This window comes from Scyliorhinus torazame, chromosome 8 (assembly GCF_047496885.1).
Source record: "Scyliorhinus torazame isolate Kashiwa2021f chromosome 8, sScyTor2.1, whole genome shotgun sequence".
NCBI classification, from domain to species: Eukaryota; Metazoa; Chordata; class Chondrichthyes; order Carcharhiniformes; family Scyliorhinidae; genus Scyliorhinus; species Scyliorhinus torazame.
This window is the reverse complement of record NC_092714.1, coordinates 232,093,327-232,110,973: the sequence shown is the minus strand read 5'-3', so window position 1 is coordinate 232,110,973 and position 17,647 is coordinate 232,093,327. Positions and strand designations below refer to the sequence as shown.

General features: G+C 42.3%; 1 protein-coding gene across 2 annotated transcripts in view; it reads right to left on the bottom strand.

The window, feature by feature from the left end:
* Positions 1-17,647, bottom strand: part of LOC140428445 (zinc finger protein 704-like) — a 151,254-nt gene that overhangs the window by 36,908 nt on the left and 96,699 nt on the right. The window contains exon 3 of one of the 2 annotated variants that reach the window (XM_072514902.1): positions 12,449-12,652. The exons of the other annotated variant lie outside the window; for it this stretch is intronic. Coding sequence (XP_072371003.1) covers positions 12,449-12,652 — 204 coding nt within the window. The remainder of the gene's footprint in view (positions 1-12,448; positions 12,653-17,647) is intronic. 2 annotated transcript variants of the gene reach the window in all.

The window sequence follows — 17,647 nt, the reverse complement described above, 5'->3', positions numbered from 1 at the left end:
GCCAAATTTGAATTGAGGGGAAGGATGGAGGGGTTCTACAATTCATGGACGTTATTCATTATGCATTTTTGAGAATTGGATCACATTGAACATTAGGGGGGTTAGGGGCTGGGAGGGTTGGGGGAGGGGGACTGTGTATGTGTTAATGGTGACTATGGGTGATTCCTGATTCCTTTTTGTCATTTGTTTATGTTAACAGGCGGGTTGAGGTTTGGTGGGAGGATGGGATTGTTGTTATTGATATGGGGATTGACATTACATTAGTTACTGATTATCATTTACTGTTGGATGTACATTTGGGAGAAAATGCGAAAAAGGAGTAGAATAAAATTTGTAAATTATTTTTTAAAATAGTTTAATGGGGCTTTTAGAGATTTTCCTGCTGGGTTATACAAGTCAGACCAGTCTGGTGATGAGGTGGCCAGCATGGAATGTTTTTTCTCTTCCCTTGATCTCCCTGTGGCATCAGAGGATCTGCACTTGGCCCTGAATGCACCTATTTCTAAAAATGAGGAGGCTGCGGCTATTAGGGAGCTTCAGCCGGGCAAGCCCCAGGGCCAGATGGTTTTGGGTGTGGGTTTTACAGGGAGTTTAAGGATTTGCTGATGGCCCATTGGTGGGTATGCACTGTCACACTTTTGAGGCAGGGCTGCTGCACCGACGCTTGGGGAGGCTAACATCTCCCTGATTTTGACTATGGGTAAAGATCCAGAGATTGGCCTCTTATGGGCCAATCTCCCTTCGAATGTTGACTTAGAGAATTGTAAGGTAATGGGGAATGGGCTGGAGGGTTTCCATAAGACCAAGGAGCAGAATTAAACCACTCAGCCCATCGAATCTGCTCCGCCATTCCAGCATGGCTGATATTTTTCTCATCCGCATTATCCTGCCTTCTCCCCATAACCCCTGATCCCCTTATTAATCAAGAACCTATCTATCTCTGTCTTAAAGACACTCAGTGATTTGGCCTCCACAGCCTTCGACGGCAAAGAGTTCCAGATTCACCACCCTCTGGCTGTAGAAATTCCTCCTCATCTCTGTTTTAAAGGATCGTCCTGTCAGTCTGAGATTGTGTCCTCTGCTTCTAGTTTTTCCTACAAGTGGAAACATTCTCTCCACGTCCACGATATCCAGGCCTCGCAGTATCCTGTAAGTTTCAATAAGATCTCCCCCCCCCCCCCCCCCCCCCCATCCTTCTAAACTCCAATGAGTAACAGACCCAGAGTCCTCAACCGTTCCTCATACGACAAGCTCTTCATTCCAGGGATCATTCTTGTGAACCTCCTCTGGACCCTTTCCAAGGCCAGCACATTCTTCCTTAGATATGGGGCCCCAAACTGTTCACAGAACTCCAAATGGGGTATGACCAGAGCCTTCTGTAGCCTCAGAAGTACATCCCTGGTCTTGTATTCTAGCCCTCTTGACATGAATGCTAATATTGCATTTGTCTTCCTAACTGCCGACTAAACCTGCAAGTTAACCTTAAGAGAATCGTGAAAAGAAAATTAATCAAAGGCAGGTAACAATGTTAGGAGATATTGAATGTAATTCAGGTCTTTCAGAAGCAGGCCCTGGATGGGTTGGTGACTCCTAGGATGCGGAAAAAGCCTTTGATTAGGTTAAATGGAATTATCTGGTGTACAGATTGTGGAGGTGGCTGGGCAGGATTGCCTTGATTAAAATGAATGTGTTGTCTAAATTGTTATCTCCCCTGCAGATGCTGCCAATATTGTTGTCAGCTAGAGTTTTAAAGGAGATTAATGGAATGATTAGTTCATTTATCTTGAATAAAAAGCCTCGCTTCCAGGGGCTGAAGAGGGGGTGGGGGATCTGGGTATCCTGAACATTAGGCTGTAACAACTGGCTTCTCACCGCAGGTTCATAAGGGACTGGATTAAAAAGGACTCTGCCTCCATTTGGCTCGACATTGAGGCTGACCAGTCAGCTTACACTCTCTGCAGGTCTTGTTTTTTTACGGAGGCATTACGGCTGGTAGTGCAAAATGTGATGATCCTATCCTGGAGATTGGTCCACCAATTAGAAGGGAGATCTAAAACTGACTTTCGCTCTCTCCCATCCAGGGCAGCCCAGCCTTCCTAACGGGTACAATGGACCATGGATTCAACACATGGAGGGTTATAGGGATGGGAGACATGTTCAGAGATGCTTCCTTGTCATCCTTTGAGCAGCTGTGCCAAGAATTTGACATCCCGAAACGTTTTTAAAAATATATATATCTACAGCTTAGAGACTTTATCCTCATTATGCCGATTTTGTGTCTTGACTCCTCCATTTCCTGAATTCAGTGAAGCCTAAACAGTTAATTAGTAAGTTCTACGACACCCTATGTTATCACATTGAACACCATGCAGTCTTGGGAAAAAGACTTGGGGAATAGTATTACATAAGAACTAGAAGCAGGAGTAGACCGTCTGGCCCCTCGTGCCTGCTCCACCATTCAATGAGATCATGGCTGATCTTTTGTGGACTCAGCTCCACTTTGCGGCCCTAACACCATAGCCCTTAATCCCTTTATTCTTCAAAAAACTATCTATCTTTATCTTAAAAACATTTAATGAAGGAGCCTCAACTGCTTCACTGGGCAAGGAATTCCATAGATTCCCAACCCTTTGGGTGAAGAAGTTCCTCCTAAACTCAGTCCTAAATCTACTTCCCCTTATTTTGAGGCTATGCCCCCTAGTTCTGCTTTCACCCGCCAGTGGAAACAACCAGCTCATCTATCCTATCTATTCCCTTCATAATTTTATATGTTTCTATAAGATCCCCCCCGCATCCTTCTAAATTCCAACGAGTACAGTCCCAGTCTACTCAACCTCACCTCGTAATCCAACCCCTTCAGATCTGGGATTAACCTAGTGAATCTCCTCTGCACACCCTCCAGCGCCAGTACGTCCTTTCTCAGGTATTGATGAGGATACATGGGGTAGTTTATGGGATTATGTCTGTAAAATTTCCATTTGCAATAAAATGAGGGAGACTCAAGTAAAGACACTGCACCGCTTACATATTATACCTAGTCTTAGATACAGGTTTGATCCTGCTATTTCCCAGATGAAACTAAAGTGCCTGGTAGCCGAGGGTGATTATATACATTGCCTACGGGCCTATGTTAAGATTCAATCCTATTGGTCTTGTGTAGTCTGGAAAAGATCTTTGACAAAGCCTTCGCGTTTAATCCTTTGTTCCTAATTCTGAATCTTCCAGATGGGAGAATTACTGATACTAATGTACAATATCCTGATTTTTGCAGTTCGTAAAAATATCCCATGTTCCTGGATTAGTGACACATATACTTCAATTCAAAACTGGCATAACTTGGTTATGAAGTGCATTCCTATGGAATTCCTGACATCTGTGATCCGTTCTAAATCTAATGCATTCCATAAAGTGTGGAACCCCTAGCTTAAATGTACAGGCTCCATCTTGCCTGACTTGCTCCTGTTGGGCTTTCCATGAGCTATATAGTATGGTATTTGATATTCTATGTCTTGATCTCAAAATACATAGAAATATGTGCCCTGAACAGTTATCCTTTCAGATCTATACTCCCTTATCCTCATTTCTCCCTCTATTTATAATCAGTTATTAACTTGTTATTGGTTGATACGGTATTTAAACTGGAGGCACTGGTTCCTCAAGAGAATGGTTCTAAACTTATCCTGTCTTGTTTGTTCCTATATTTGCATTGTTTATGGCTTCCTTTAAAGAAAAATTCTGTTGTTATTTATAAAACAAAATTGAAATATCTACTAAAAATATGTAAGAAATAGTAAATTACAACATTTAACAAAAGAAAACTTACAAGATTACATTTACACAGTTAAAACTAGTCTTACAAACATTTCCCCCAAATATTTCTACTTGGATTCACTAATAAACACCTTTTTAGGCAACAGTCCCTATGGATACTTAATCTATTTTTAAAAATCCAGTAATACTATCACAAGGCAATCACTGTTACTATTGGGATAATATTTCCCAGGGCTTCTCTTTTCCTCTCAATTAACCGTAGAAATCCAAAGCTTTAAACAAACCCTGCGTGGAAATCCAAGGCTTTTAAAAAAAAAAAACCTGCTTTCTGAAACAAACAAACACTTCTCTGGAGTTTCTGGAAACAACTCACTTTGCTTCTTTCACAGCACTCTCAGCACAACACACTGTTCAGGATCTCACATGGCCATTCCTCTAACACAACTTTCCATCTTTCCTCAAAATATATATATTTTTTCTCTTTCATTTTTAAACCATTCTTCATGTCTTATTTTGGAAGTTACCTTTCCCAGAATATAAAAATCCTTCATGTTTTCCCAACGGCCACTACTTTAGGGTAAAATAAACTTAACTTTCCTTTATTCATTTATCATCTTTGCCAGTTGTATCTCCTTTATATTTCTCTTTGAAATTCAACAACTGAAATCAAAATTCTTATTTATCTCCTAATCCAGATTTCTACTCGAGTTGTATTTACCTGTAACCCATCTTTGTTTGGTCATCGCCACTTCAAATGCCTGTTTTTGCACTTAGCCAGACTGATGATTTAAAGCTTGCAGCCTGTCTTCAGCTTAACTAAATTAGACACACATACATACCCGCAACGCACACCCTCACAAACCTGCTTCAGTGTACCACAGTAGTATTGAAAAAAATGGTATTTCCTTTACAGATAATGCCAAAGTGCTCAACGTGTGCAATGTATGATGTCACAAATAATTCACACTGTTTTCTAGTCCAAGAGGTCACATTTGCACCAATTGATGAATATACAATAGCTGAATATACACCAGCAGTGCTAATGCAAGTCTTGGTGGAAATCATGAATTTATAGGTGTACAACCAGAGCAAATATTTCTCAACTCTTGAGCTGCTATCTTGAGGAGGTCTGTGTGGCAAATTGAGATCCAGGTGTTCATTATGTTGTAATTACACATGTTTAAAAAAACCTCATTGGTACACTGAATTTACTGGTACACTAACAATTACACACTGGATTACATAGGGAAAGCACTAACAAATAATTTCCTCTTGGAGAATGAATAAACTTAAAAACAGCATCCATGGTCAGGGTTAATAGCCAACAACATCAACCGCCATTATGCAATGTCTGAACCCTCCGTTTTGCTGGGGTTAGATTATTAAGATCGTCAAATTTAATTTTTTTTACACGCAGGACCCAAAGAAGGCTCATAAGGAAAATGGGCAGAAGGTAAACTGATTGTTCCTGACATGGGTGGCTGAAAATAAAACTCACATTTTAGGTTACGTTTTTGCAAACATTGCTCTCACCCAGACCTCCCACGTTAATGATAGGCCTGGGAAAACATAGGAAGAAAGTTATCAAATGTTTTAAAAGGGCTTTTAAAAAAGAAGAAAAGGTTACATTAGCTACAACAAGGTACATTAGTTAGGAAAGTTGCAAAAAGCTAAAATAGAATGCAAGCAACAGAAAACAGAAGACATGGCAAGCAAGGATATAGTTTACTTTTTCAATTTAAAGACATTTAACAATGGTATTTTAAGCGTTTAGTTTATGGTATGGAATTATTACTGTCAATAAAGTTACTCTTGACTTTCAAATAATTCTATTACTATTCACATCATACTGTTTGAACAGATACTTAAAATAGAGTTGTGTCAGGGAGATCAGGAAAGTTCCCAAAACCTGCCAGTAACGTGAGGGCTAAACAGTCCTTCACCATTTGCTGAGATGTTTAATTTGCATACTAAGCCAAAAAGACTCAATCAAGTTGACAAAACACCATGAGCTGCTGGATGAATTCCCAAAACATAGTTATGGCAGATAAACTCCACATGGAGTCAAACAGCAAAGATTTTCTCTATTCAATGATATCTCAGTTTCATCTGAAGATGAATGCTACCCTTTACAAATATAATCATGCATTTCTGGGCAAGAGTGCTAAAAGCGCACTGCATATTCCTGTACGTGTGCTTCACATGGTCCAACCTAAATTGCTAAGTTGCATTTACACAACACAAGTTTAGCAGTATTGCAAAGTGGTTTCCACTTCTCGCAGACCAAACTTGTAGAGTGAAAATCCAGTCCATTCTGACTATAGAGCGCAGTGGACATGCTTCACAGTGGGTTGTGGACTCTGGTTTCGCTTCCATTTAAAATATACAGTACTTTAAATGTCTAGATGGGCTGAACACACTGGTCCACTAAGTGTTTAAAGACTGGGGGGGGTGGGGGTCCGGGGAAAAAAGGGAATTCTTACAGCAGTTAGTAAGGAGAAGCCTGCAGGAGGAAACCTGCTATTTCCTGCAGTTAACATGAGCATGTTTCATAATGCGATGGAAATCCCTGTGGGACATGCAGAATGTCCACTCTACGAAAAGCATCAATGAAAAGAGACTACATATTGACATAGTGAGCCTAAAACAGATGCTAGAGAACAGAGAGATTCACAAGATCAAGTGGGTTGACAGCAGTTACCAATCATCTGACTGTCTAATGAAAAAAGGGGCAAGTTCGAAAAAGTTATTAGAAATTGTGAAAGAGGGGCACCTTTTCCTAGAAGAGAATGTGAGAGTGGATATTAACATTTTAAAAAGGGGGAGGTTAGTTTGCATTTATTGAAGAAAAGAAAACATATACATTTGTGTTATGGTAATTTACGTCGAAGATTATTACTTTTTCTTTAAAAGGGGGAATCTGTTCGGAAAGAGTTCATGTTCCCCAGTGCTCAAGTCAAGACTTGTTTTCCAGTTTTTATTATTGAGATACCATCGGAGCTGAATATTTTCCACCTTAAACATTCACTCCTTCCACCACTGGTGTAGTGGCAGTACTGTGCATCATTTAGAAGATGCCAAGGTTCCTTTGACACCTTCCAAATCCATGACTTCTACCACCTAGAATGACAAGGGCAACAGCCATAAACCATGTTGATTTGGATCTATATCACCGTTTTTTCATTGGCTCAATATCCTGGAACTCCTTCCCGAATAGCACTATGGGTGTACCTACATTGCAGTGCTTCAAGAAGGCACCTCACCAACACAGTCTCATGGGGAAACTGAGATGGGGAATACATGCTGGTTGTTCCAGCAATGCTCACATCTCAAAGAATAACAGTGGTTAGCACTGCTGCCTCACAGCAAAATCTGTCCTCGAGTCACTGTGTGTGTGGAGTTTGCACGTTCTCCCCATGTCTGCGTGGGTTTCCTTCGGGTACTCCGGTCTCTTCCCAGATTCCAAAGATGTGCAGGTTAAGTGGATTGGCCATACTAAATTGCCCCATAGTGTCCAAAAGGGGATAGGGCATGGGCCTGGGTGAAGTGCTCCTTTAGAGGATGGGTGCAGACGTGATGGGCCAAATGTCCTCCTTTTGTACATTAGGGATTCTGTGAAAACAACAGCAGCCTTCTCTTCAACTAACTGCTGCTCCACAGGACAGAGGGGATGAACATAAAGCTCCAACTCCCAGAAGACAATAACATCAGCACACAAGAGAAGTTTTCTGGACATGACTGAGCAATGCTTCAGGCGGTTCAGACTTTCACATAGAAGTTAGGAGAAGTAGGCAATTCAGCCCTTCGAGCGTGCTCCACTATTCAATCAGGCTGATCTCTTCCTGGTCTCAGATCCACGTCCCTGCCTGCGCCCCATATCCCTTTAACCTGTTTTTAAAAAAATCAGAAATATATCCATCTCCTTCTTGAAACCATTTATACTACTAATAATAGAACATAACAGCGCAGTATAGGCCCTTCAGCCCTCGATGTTGCGCCGACCTGTAAAACCAATCTAAAGCCCATCTACACTATTCCCTTATCATCCATATGTTTATCCAATGACCATTTAAATGCCCTTAATGTTGGCGAGTCCACGACTGTTGCAGGCAGGGCATTCCACGCCCTTACTACTCTCCGAGTAAAGAACCTACCTCTGACATCTGTCCTGTATCTATCTCAGCGATGTCCCCTCATGCTAGCCATCACCATCCGAGGAAAAAGGCTCTCACTGTCCACCTTATCTAATCCTCTGATCATCTTGTATGCCTCAATTAAGTCACCTCTCCTTGTGGTACATCACTAGTAACTGAACTCCAGGCTGAACATTTCCCATCAACCACCACCTTCTGTCTTCTTATAGCTAGCCAATTTCTGATCCAAACCGCTAAATCACCCTGAATCCCATGCCTCTGTATTTTCTGCAATAGCCTCCTGTGGGGAACCTTATCAAACGCTTTACTGAAATCCATATACACCACATCAACTGCTTTACCCTCGTCCACCTGTTTGGTCACCTTCTCAAAGAACTCAATAAGGTTTATTAGTGTCACAAGTAGGCTTACATTAACACGGCAACAAAGTTACTGTGAAAATCCCCTAGTCGTCACACTCCAGCGCCTGTTTGGGTACAGTGAGGGAGAATTCAGAATGTCCAATTTACCTAACAAGCACCTCTTTCGGGATTTGTGGGAGGAAACCGAAGCACCCGGAGGAAACCCACGCAGATACAGGGAGAACGTGCAGACTCCGAACAGCCGGCAATCGAACCCAGGGCCCTGGACAGTGCTAACCACTGTGCTGCCGTGCTGCCCTGGTTCAGACTCCACCGCACTATGGGACAGCGAGTTCCACAAATTCACCACCCTCTGATGGTGATGTAGTTCCCCCTCATCTCAGTTCTAAATCTACCATCTCTCAACCTATATCTGTGACCTCTCGTTCTAGATTGCCCCACAAGGGGGAACATTTGGTCTATGTTAACTTTATCAATCCCTCTTAGTATTTTATACACCTCGATCAGATCTCCTCTCCTTCTTCTAAACTCCAGCGAGTATAAGTCCAAACTGTTCAATCTCTCCTCATACGTCAACCCTTTCATCCTCGGAATCAATCTGGTGAACCTCCTCTGAACTGCCTCCAATGCCACCACATTCTTCCTTAAATAAAGAGACCAAAACTGGACACAATAATCTAGATGTGGTCTCACCAACATCCTAGACAACTGAAACAACACTTCTCTATTTTTAATACTCTAGTCCTTTTGCAATAAACACTAAAATTCCATTTGCCTTTGTAATTACATGCTGTATCTGCATACAGACTTTCTGCGATTCATGAACAAAGACACCCGGATCCCTCTGTCCAGACGCATTTTGAATCTGCTTTCCATTTAGATAATAATTTGCCTTTCTATTTTTTCAGCCCAAATGGATAACCTCACACTTATCACTTCACGCCAGGTTTTTTGCGGACATTTGCAGCTCCTGCCTCCTTCCAAGTGGACAGGAATTACGAGCAGCACTCAAGGTCAACACAGTTCCCAAATTTATTCAACACACTTCCTTCTAGGAAAATGATGGCAACCCCTTTAAAATCTCACAATAAGCTACGCACAAGTGCATTTCCCAGGTGGTGAGTGCCACATTTGCCAGGGCCAGCACCCATTTCAATGCTGATGAGGCCAGTCAGAATGAGAGATGTCTAATTTGAAGCATTGGCTGGTTTGCCACAGGTGCAGGGAGTCACAGATCGCACACATGGTAACCAAGGTGCCTTCAGATCAAACAGCAGTATTCACCAACCAAAAGGGATTCCACTCCAATGTTCGGCAGATATGTACGTAATCAATGAAATATTATGTAGGTCCATGCAAAATACCCGGAAGTTGCCTTCACTCTGCACCAGTCAAGACTCCCACAGGTTGCAACCAGAATCAGTGGCAACTGCCAATGGTTACCAGCAAGCTCAGTGACTATTTTTGTGCTAAGGTGACTTCAGTTGTACCTTTTCTGGGAATCATTGCCAGTTGTCATGGACGCTGCTTGCAATGTGAATATCTGTGGGAGACACTGATGCTGCAATTCAGATACCTGATCAGGTCTGGTGGAGAGCTTCAGCATGCAGCAAGGTTGTCCAGAATGGTAGGAGTGAGCTGCACCTTACACAACATGGTGCAGCAGAGAAGGTTGGAGCTGCAGGAGGAGGGAAGTGAGGAGTGCTCTGTATCTTCGGAGAAATGGAAGAGCAACAGGATGAAGACGGAGGGCCTAGTGCGGCAAGGGGACCTACAACCACTCACAAGGACCAGGGGTGCCAGGACAGACTCACTCAGTTAATCTGAGGCAGTGCCATCAGGTACACCCATCGGACTGACATCCATTCCTCGTCTTCAACCTTTGTTGTGCCATTCTCCTCAGGGCCATTTGTTAGGTGACAATGGGGAGGACGGAACAATGGAGCTTTAAAATAATGATTGTGATTCATAAACATTGAACAGAAAAGGGAGAATTTAACACAACATTGAACAGATTACCTTTGGGCACCTACAAATATCGTGGGCGGGATTCTCCATTTCTGAGACTAAGTGTTGACGTCAATGCAGAATTCATGGACTTTCACGATAATAAAACTGGCGCCGCACCTGGACCCATTCTGTTACTGTTAAGGGGCTAGCACCAGCGCCGCGTGGAATACAATCGATTCCAATGAAAAACGGTGCGGGATTCACCGGGTCCGTGATTGACACTCGGGAGGCTGACTAGCCTCACATACACATTACAATCCCCACACACACCATCCCAGCCAACAAGATGGCACTGGTTGTGCTGGGGCATATCCATACAGCTGATGGGTCAGCTGGGGTTAGAGGGCATCCAAGCTCAGTCAACAGGACAAGGAACCGCATGTGGGGCTTTTGGGGGTTCTAAACAGAGCTTGGAAGATCCTTCACCAATCGACAGGAATTCTCCACTGCTATCACCTTTTCCAACACCCTATGCTGTTCACTTGTGATGTGTGCCTCAACATATGATACCCACTAAGATGGGACGAGTTGGTGGGCGATATGCGCAAGTTGTGGGACAGGCATGCAACCCCCGATTACTCTTCGTCCTCGTTTAGCACCAGCTCCACAAGCACGATTGCAGGGGTTTGGGGAGGTGAAGGACAGAAATTAAAACAGACAAACTAAGAGGATTCTCAGTCATCATTGTGCAGATCATCATTTCCATTACTTTCTGACATCAAGCCAACATGAGTGAGTATTGTATGCCATGTGGCTGGGCGATATTGAATTCTCACCCCCAGCTCATCTCTCCAACGTATGCCAAGACTCTGCTCCTCTCCAGCACATCTTTCTAGGCAGCAGTCAAAGTCACAATGATTGGAGGGCTATCCCTGGTTCTCTGCTTCACCCTACTGTTGGCCCTCTTCACGCAAGGAGAAAAAGAGTTACGAGTGTGAGAAACATTCAGCGGATGGAAAGACAACAATTATGGAGGGTCACGGTGAGGGATGGGTGCAATTTGGCTAGAAGATGAGTAAGTGTCAATAGGCTGGTCAGATAGAGACACTAGGAGTTGCCTTGAAAGAGAGGAATGGGTGCATCTGCGATGTTTGTTGGCCTGAGGAGTGCTGAGCTGGGGAAGTCAGAGTGTGGGGGCTTGCACTTGAATGCGGCGTACAACTCACCTTTCCTGCCTTGACGAGACCATTAAACCCCTTGCGATACTGTATCTAGGAGGGAGGCACCACACTCCTGCTGCTCACCTGCTCAGCCACTCCAGCCTGGTTTCAGAGTCAGGTTACTACTTCATCCCTTCCAATGGGAACAGAATCTCACTGCCTGCCCTTACAGTCTGCAGCATGGTGTCCAAGAATGCATCGAAGAACTACGAAACAGCCTCTCCTTGTTGACACTTTGAAGTAGCTTGTTCTCTCTCTCGATAGTTGTAGAATGCTTCCAATCAGACTCGCGCAGTATTCATTCATTCAGCAAAGCTTCAACCATCATCATTCCTGCCTGCTTTAAATGGTTGGGAAACCCAGACGTGAGATGCTAATGTCGTGGCTCGGATAAAACGTAACCGATAGACCCGGTGCTCAAACCTCCAGATTCTCCATGCACTGCCAGGCTCCCACACTGCAAGAGCATCGAAACCCATTCATTTTGAAAAGTGCTGTGATGTGTACAGTGAGGCAAACACATCAGGAGAGTTCTAGTTTTGACAGCACTGCTAATAATTTTAACACAGAAAATAGTACAACAATGGTGTGAGCTGTGCCGGACGGCCAGCGCAATTATTTGTTGAGCAGCTATTCAAACATTCCCTCCCTCAGCTCAGTGCTCAGGCTGTGATGTAGTCATCACCATGATCCTAACACTGCGAGTTAGAAGCTGACGGAGGATTAAAAAGATACAATTAAATTACCAGAGGGCAGCACGGTAGCATTGTGGATAGCACAATTGCTTCACAGCTCCAGGGTCCCAGGTTCGATTGCCGGCTTGGGTCACTGTCTGTGCGGAGTCTGCACATTCTCCCCGTGTCTGCGTGGTATTTCCAAGAGCCGGTGCAGACTTGATGGGCCGAATGGCCTCCTTCTGCACTGTAAATTCTATGATTCTATGGATAGTGATTAGCATTCTGTTGTTCTATTTCAATTAGAAGAGTGATACCTTGGCCGGAGTTCTCCAGTCAGTTTTCCGGCCAGCAGCGCAATTCTTCGCTTTCCCGTTTCCCGGCGGCGTGGGGTGGTTACAATGGGAAATCCCATTGACAAGGGCGGGAAAATTCCAGCGCCAGCGAATGGTGCCCTGCCGAAAAACACACAGCTGGCAGAGTGGAGAATCCAGCCCCTGGCCTCTAGCTGTGGAACTTGGCTGCAATTAAATGCGGACAGATAATTATCACTCCATCTGCTGCGGAACAATATTATTTATGTTGTAATACTGCCATTAGAAACCATATTCTAGAAGACAGTCACATCGTTAAGTATTTGGCGTGATCATAAATCATCACATCTCATTTTTAAAATTCTGATGTAAGCAAGTGGTTAAAGGGGTTAAAGGGTTAAGTTACCAGGTTGCATAAATCTGACTTGATTTCCCCCCCCCCCGAGTATAGTAGATGTTTGAGGGGTTATCAAATCAAGGTTAAAAGATGTGTAAATGGAATGGAGGCACAGTACAGACATGATCTAATTGTGTTGGTAAGATCAAACTCGATGAACTGAATGGCCAACATCTGTTGCTATACAATGTATGCCTACCAAAACTATCTGAAAGCGTGTGTGGAAGTTGACTTGGATGTAACAAACTAAAAATATAATTTTTAAAATCATTAATTAATAAATTGGAAATAGCCGGGATAATAGAAGAGGGCAGCAAGGCGGCACAGTGGTTAGCACTGCTGCCTCACAATGACAGGGACCCGAGTTCAATTCAGGCCTTGGTTGACTGCCTGTGCGGAGTTTGCACTTTTGCTCCGTGTCTGTGTAGGTTTCCTCCTACAGTCCAAAGAAGTGCAGGTTCGGTGGATTGGCCATGCTAAATTGCCCCTTAGTGACCAAAAGGTTAGGCGGGCTTGATAGGGAGGGGGAGTGGACCCAAGTAGGGTGCCCTTTCAGTGGGGCGGTGTAGGCGCGATGGACTGAATTACCTCCTTCTGTAGGGATTCTACAATTCTATTCTATCATTTTAACTTTTGCATTTCAACAATTAATTTAATCCTCTATTTAATATCTCGTAGGGAAAATGGCAAATAGCAAATCAAAAAAACCCAGAACATGTGCAATTCTAAGGGGTTGACCTCCAACGTCCATGCTGGAGCCAAAGCCTTGCCCACCAGCTGTACTCAATGTGAAAACCACAAGTACGGCACTCGTGACTTCACTTGGCATTGCCAGTGCAGGGAGAGGGCATGGGTGTGGTACTGCCACCAAGGTACAAGAAGGAAATTATCTCAACGTGTGTGCACACAACTTCTCAAGCACCTCTTAAACTCCGAATATGTAAATTTTCAACAGGAGTCCTTGCAACGCTGTGGAGCTACACGCTTTTATTACGCTTCTTGGCTAGAATTAAAAAACTCTGGTAACTTCACCCCCAAAGCACAGGCAACCTAGTCCTATTTGTGCTAATATTTCTTAATTGCTGATTTTTGACTATTTAAATTTATATAATTGGACATCCTGAGGGTCCAAGATATGTACAACCACAAGGACAATAAACTTAGATGACCTGGTGTAGGGGGAGGCACAACTCTTCATTAATCAGCATGAGAATGGAGTTTTGAGCGGCTGAAGCGACACTGATGCAAGGGAAAGAGTAAAGCATTCTATCCTGCATGTAATTTAAAGTTAAATGAACAATAGCACATTATTGTGCAATCTGGTTTTGTTCAGTAATCTTGTCACATACACCTGCATTATTGCACATCAAGACAGGTAATTAAGTAGGGTTCATTTAGCAAGTGCCATTCACACTTGGTGAAATCCATCTCCCATAATGTCTCCACTATTATTCTATCATCTTCAATTGGTTTATTTTACTATTGCTCAAATAAATCTGACCTGCAAATCTATAAAGTTAAATTTGCACCGCTGTAAAACTAAGCCAAACATGATAACTCTCTATATACTGCACAGGGTCCAAAGATCTATAGGATGCTTTGTTGGAAAATCTCATTTGGACCTTTTACAATCAAAAACTCCTTCCGACCACATAGATTAAATATGCACACATCATCAAGTACAATGATAACCATGTGTTAATGAGCTAACAGAGGATTTTAATCCTTGCTGAGAAGCCTGTCAAAATCAGAGTATGGTTTCAAAATTTATATCAGACAAATTCACAACAAAGTCATGAGTTAGATTGCATCATTCTATCCAAGTATTTTCTCCCTGTGACAACAGAAGCAATTTAAGTGGCAGCAGTTAGCTGGGGTAGGAGTGGGTTAAGATAGAGGCCTTTATTTGCATTCTAAAAAATATTGGATGTGCACAAATTTCATGTCAACTTTTTCCATTATAAATTTTCTTTCCACTTGAATAATGGAAACTACATACGCGAACATGTCATACGCCATCATATCCTCATGCAGTTCAAGTCTCCCAGCCTGGACTGCAGAGAAACCAAACAACTCCACAACAACAACTTGCATTTATATTGCGCCATCAAGAGCATCAATTGCTCCTTGGTGCATAACAGCAGATAAAACGTTACATTGAGTCAAACAAATTATCATTGGGGCCAAAAGCTTGATGGAAGAGATCTTATGCTTTCCAAATTGCTGTATTTTACCATTTTAAAATATACAAAATATGAGCACTGAGGATCAAAATTGGGAACTGAACATGCACAACCACACCATTTATTGATTTGAAAAGATAAATCAGAGTGTGCTTTAAGAAAACTAAACTATCAATTGGTTTGTAGCCAAAATTAGTCCATAGACAAACCAGATTTTTAAAAAATGTTAATCCACAGGATATCCCCATATACTCTTTGCAGTATAACCAGAGCAAACTGGTTCTGACTGTAAACTGAGCCAAATAGCCGAAAGTCTTGGCAGGATGCTGACCACAGCATTTCAAAATGCCAAAAAAAAAAAAATTTTCTAGATCAATCAATTGATCAACTGGCCAAAGGGGAGTTCACAAAGTTATGGGATACTACCAAAGAAACTGCTCTTTTTTCCCCCTCCAAGCTCCTAAAAAGAAACATTAAGAGTGTAATACAAACATTAAAAGTAAAGTTCTAATCTTTTAACAACATCTCCCCACCAGGCGCAAGAGCAGCTTTAACAACCTCCCACATTAGCTCCTCCCAGCCAATGTTGACTGGCTGCAATTTAAAACAAACAAGGTCACAGTATTGACAGCCACTGCCCGAGAGAGAAAAAACACAGGCTGGTTGCAGGGAACGGTTTCTATTGGTTGGCCTACAGTCAAAGTAAAAAGCAAACAGTTGGCAGCAACCAAACTCCTGCAGCTCACTTGCTTAAAAGCAACTTTTCTGTTGCTCAACTACACTGCAGGCACAAAAGTGCAGTTTGAAAATTTACTGTACAGCGTTCACACACATCATCAGTGCTATAATCAAGAGCACTAGATGAGTTACCATCAACTGCAAGTATTTTATCTTTTGCTGAGAATTGTGTCTAGACCTGTTCTGCAATATGTCGCTGTAAAACGATTAACTTCTTCAGTGCTGGAACTCCATTCATCTCAATACACCAGCCACCATCTCTCTATGATCTACAGGGATTATGGGCTTTTCACGGTGTGAATTTCACAATATCATTGTCATTCATCAAACCAGTAAAGTACAGTTCACTGAATTCAATCATTTTGAAGACAGTAGGCATGCCTGTAACTGGGCTCTATATCTGGCCCCATGCACACATATTCCTGTGAAAAAGCTGCATTCGCCGTTATGCGAGTGTGTAATACTGCGGGACTGGAAGAGAATCAGAAGGAAGCCATTTGACCCCATCACGCCTGCTCTTTGAAAAAGCTATCCAATTAGTCCCACTCCCCTGCAGATTTTTCCTTTTCAAATATATATAAATCCAATTCTCTTGAGAAAGTTACTACAGTATTGAATCTACTTCCACCACCCTTTCAGGAGTGCATTACAGATCAAAACAATTCTTGATAGTGTTTTAAAAAATTAATTTCCCATTTATTTTTGTCAATTAATGTAAATCTGTTTCCTCTGGTTATCAAACCTACCAGTGGAAATGGTTCATCCTTTACCCTTTCATATTTTTCCTTGAACACTTCCATCAATCTTAACCTTCCCTACTCCAATAATCTCCGGATCTCCAGTCTCTCAACATAACTGTGATGTCTGTTTCCTGCTACCATCTAGTGAATCTCTTCTTCACTCTCTAAGGCCTTGACATTATTCCTAAAAAGTGCTGCCCACAATTGAACACAAAACTGGAGATGACACCAAACCAGCCATTTATAAAGGTATATAAATCGTACTTCATGCCTCTATTGATACACCCTTGGATCCCATACTCGACCTGTCCTGCAATCTTCAAAGATTTGCCCCCGGGTCTGTTTCCATTTAAATTGTGCCATTTAATTCATATTATTTTCCTCATTCTTCCTCTAGAATGAATTACTTCACATTTCTCTGCACAAGATTTTATCTGCCATCTAGCTATTACTTTTCCTATAGATACGTATGATTGTGCACATATAAGTCAGTTAGTTCAGTCAATGAATGCATAGAAAATCTCACAGGATGTCCTAATTTCTGTATCCAAATTCTTGCTACTCACCACCAATGTACCAGGAGCAAGAATTCATAAAATCTATCTTCACATGTCCAAATATATGTAGCCATTATTTTTGCAAACTAAATTTTCCAATCAGTTGGCACAGATCTACCTTAAAGGCAGAATCCCAACCATTTTCTGAAAGATATTTAACAGAAGGACTGCCATGGCTTTGCGTTAATGTTAGAGAGAACATTCTGTAATGACAGGAACATTTTACCATTTAATGTAGAATGTATTGATCCCCAAAAGGAGGCCAGTGTGTAAAATAGCCTGTAACCGTTCAGGCTACAAGGATTTATTGATGTAAATGTGCACATCACAAAGTCCATTTGGAATTTAATTGTGCTTATCGGTAAAGCCAGAGGTCAATTAGCAGTGACTGTCACTGACTCTAAAAGGCTCATTTTCTAAAGCTACATATGTCTCTTGCTGGATATAGATACTGTGATGACAGGGGCAGCTTTCCGTTTATTTCAAGATCTACAAGGTACATCTACCAGGGTTTAGGTATAGCTGTTCAATGTACCAAACTGCACCCACCTACTCCCATTTTAGTAAAGTCAATGACGCAGCTATCA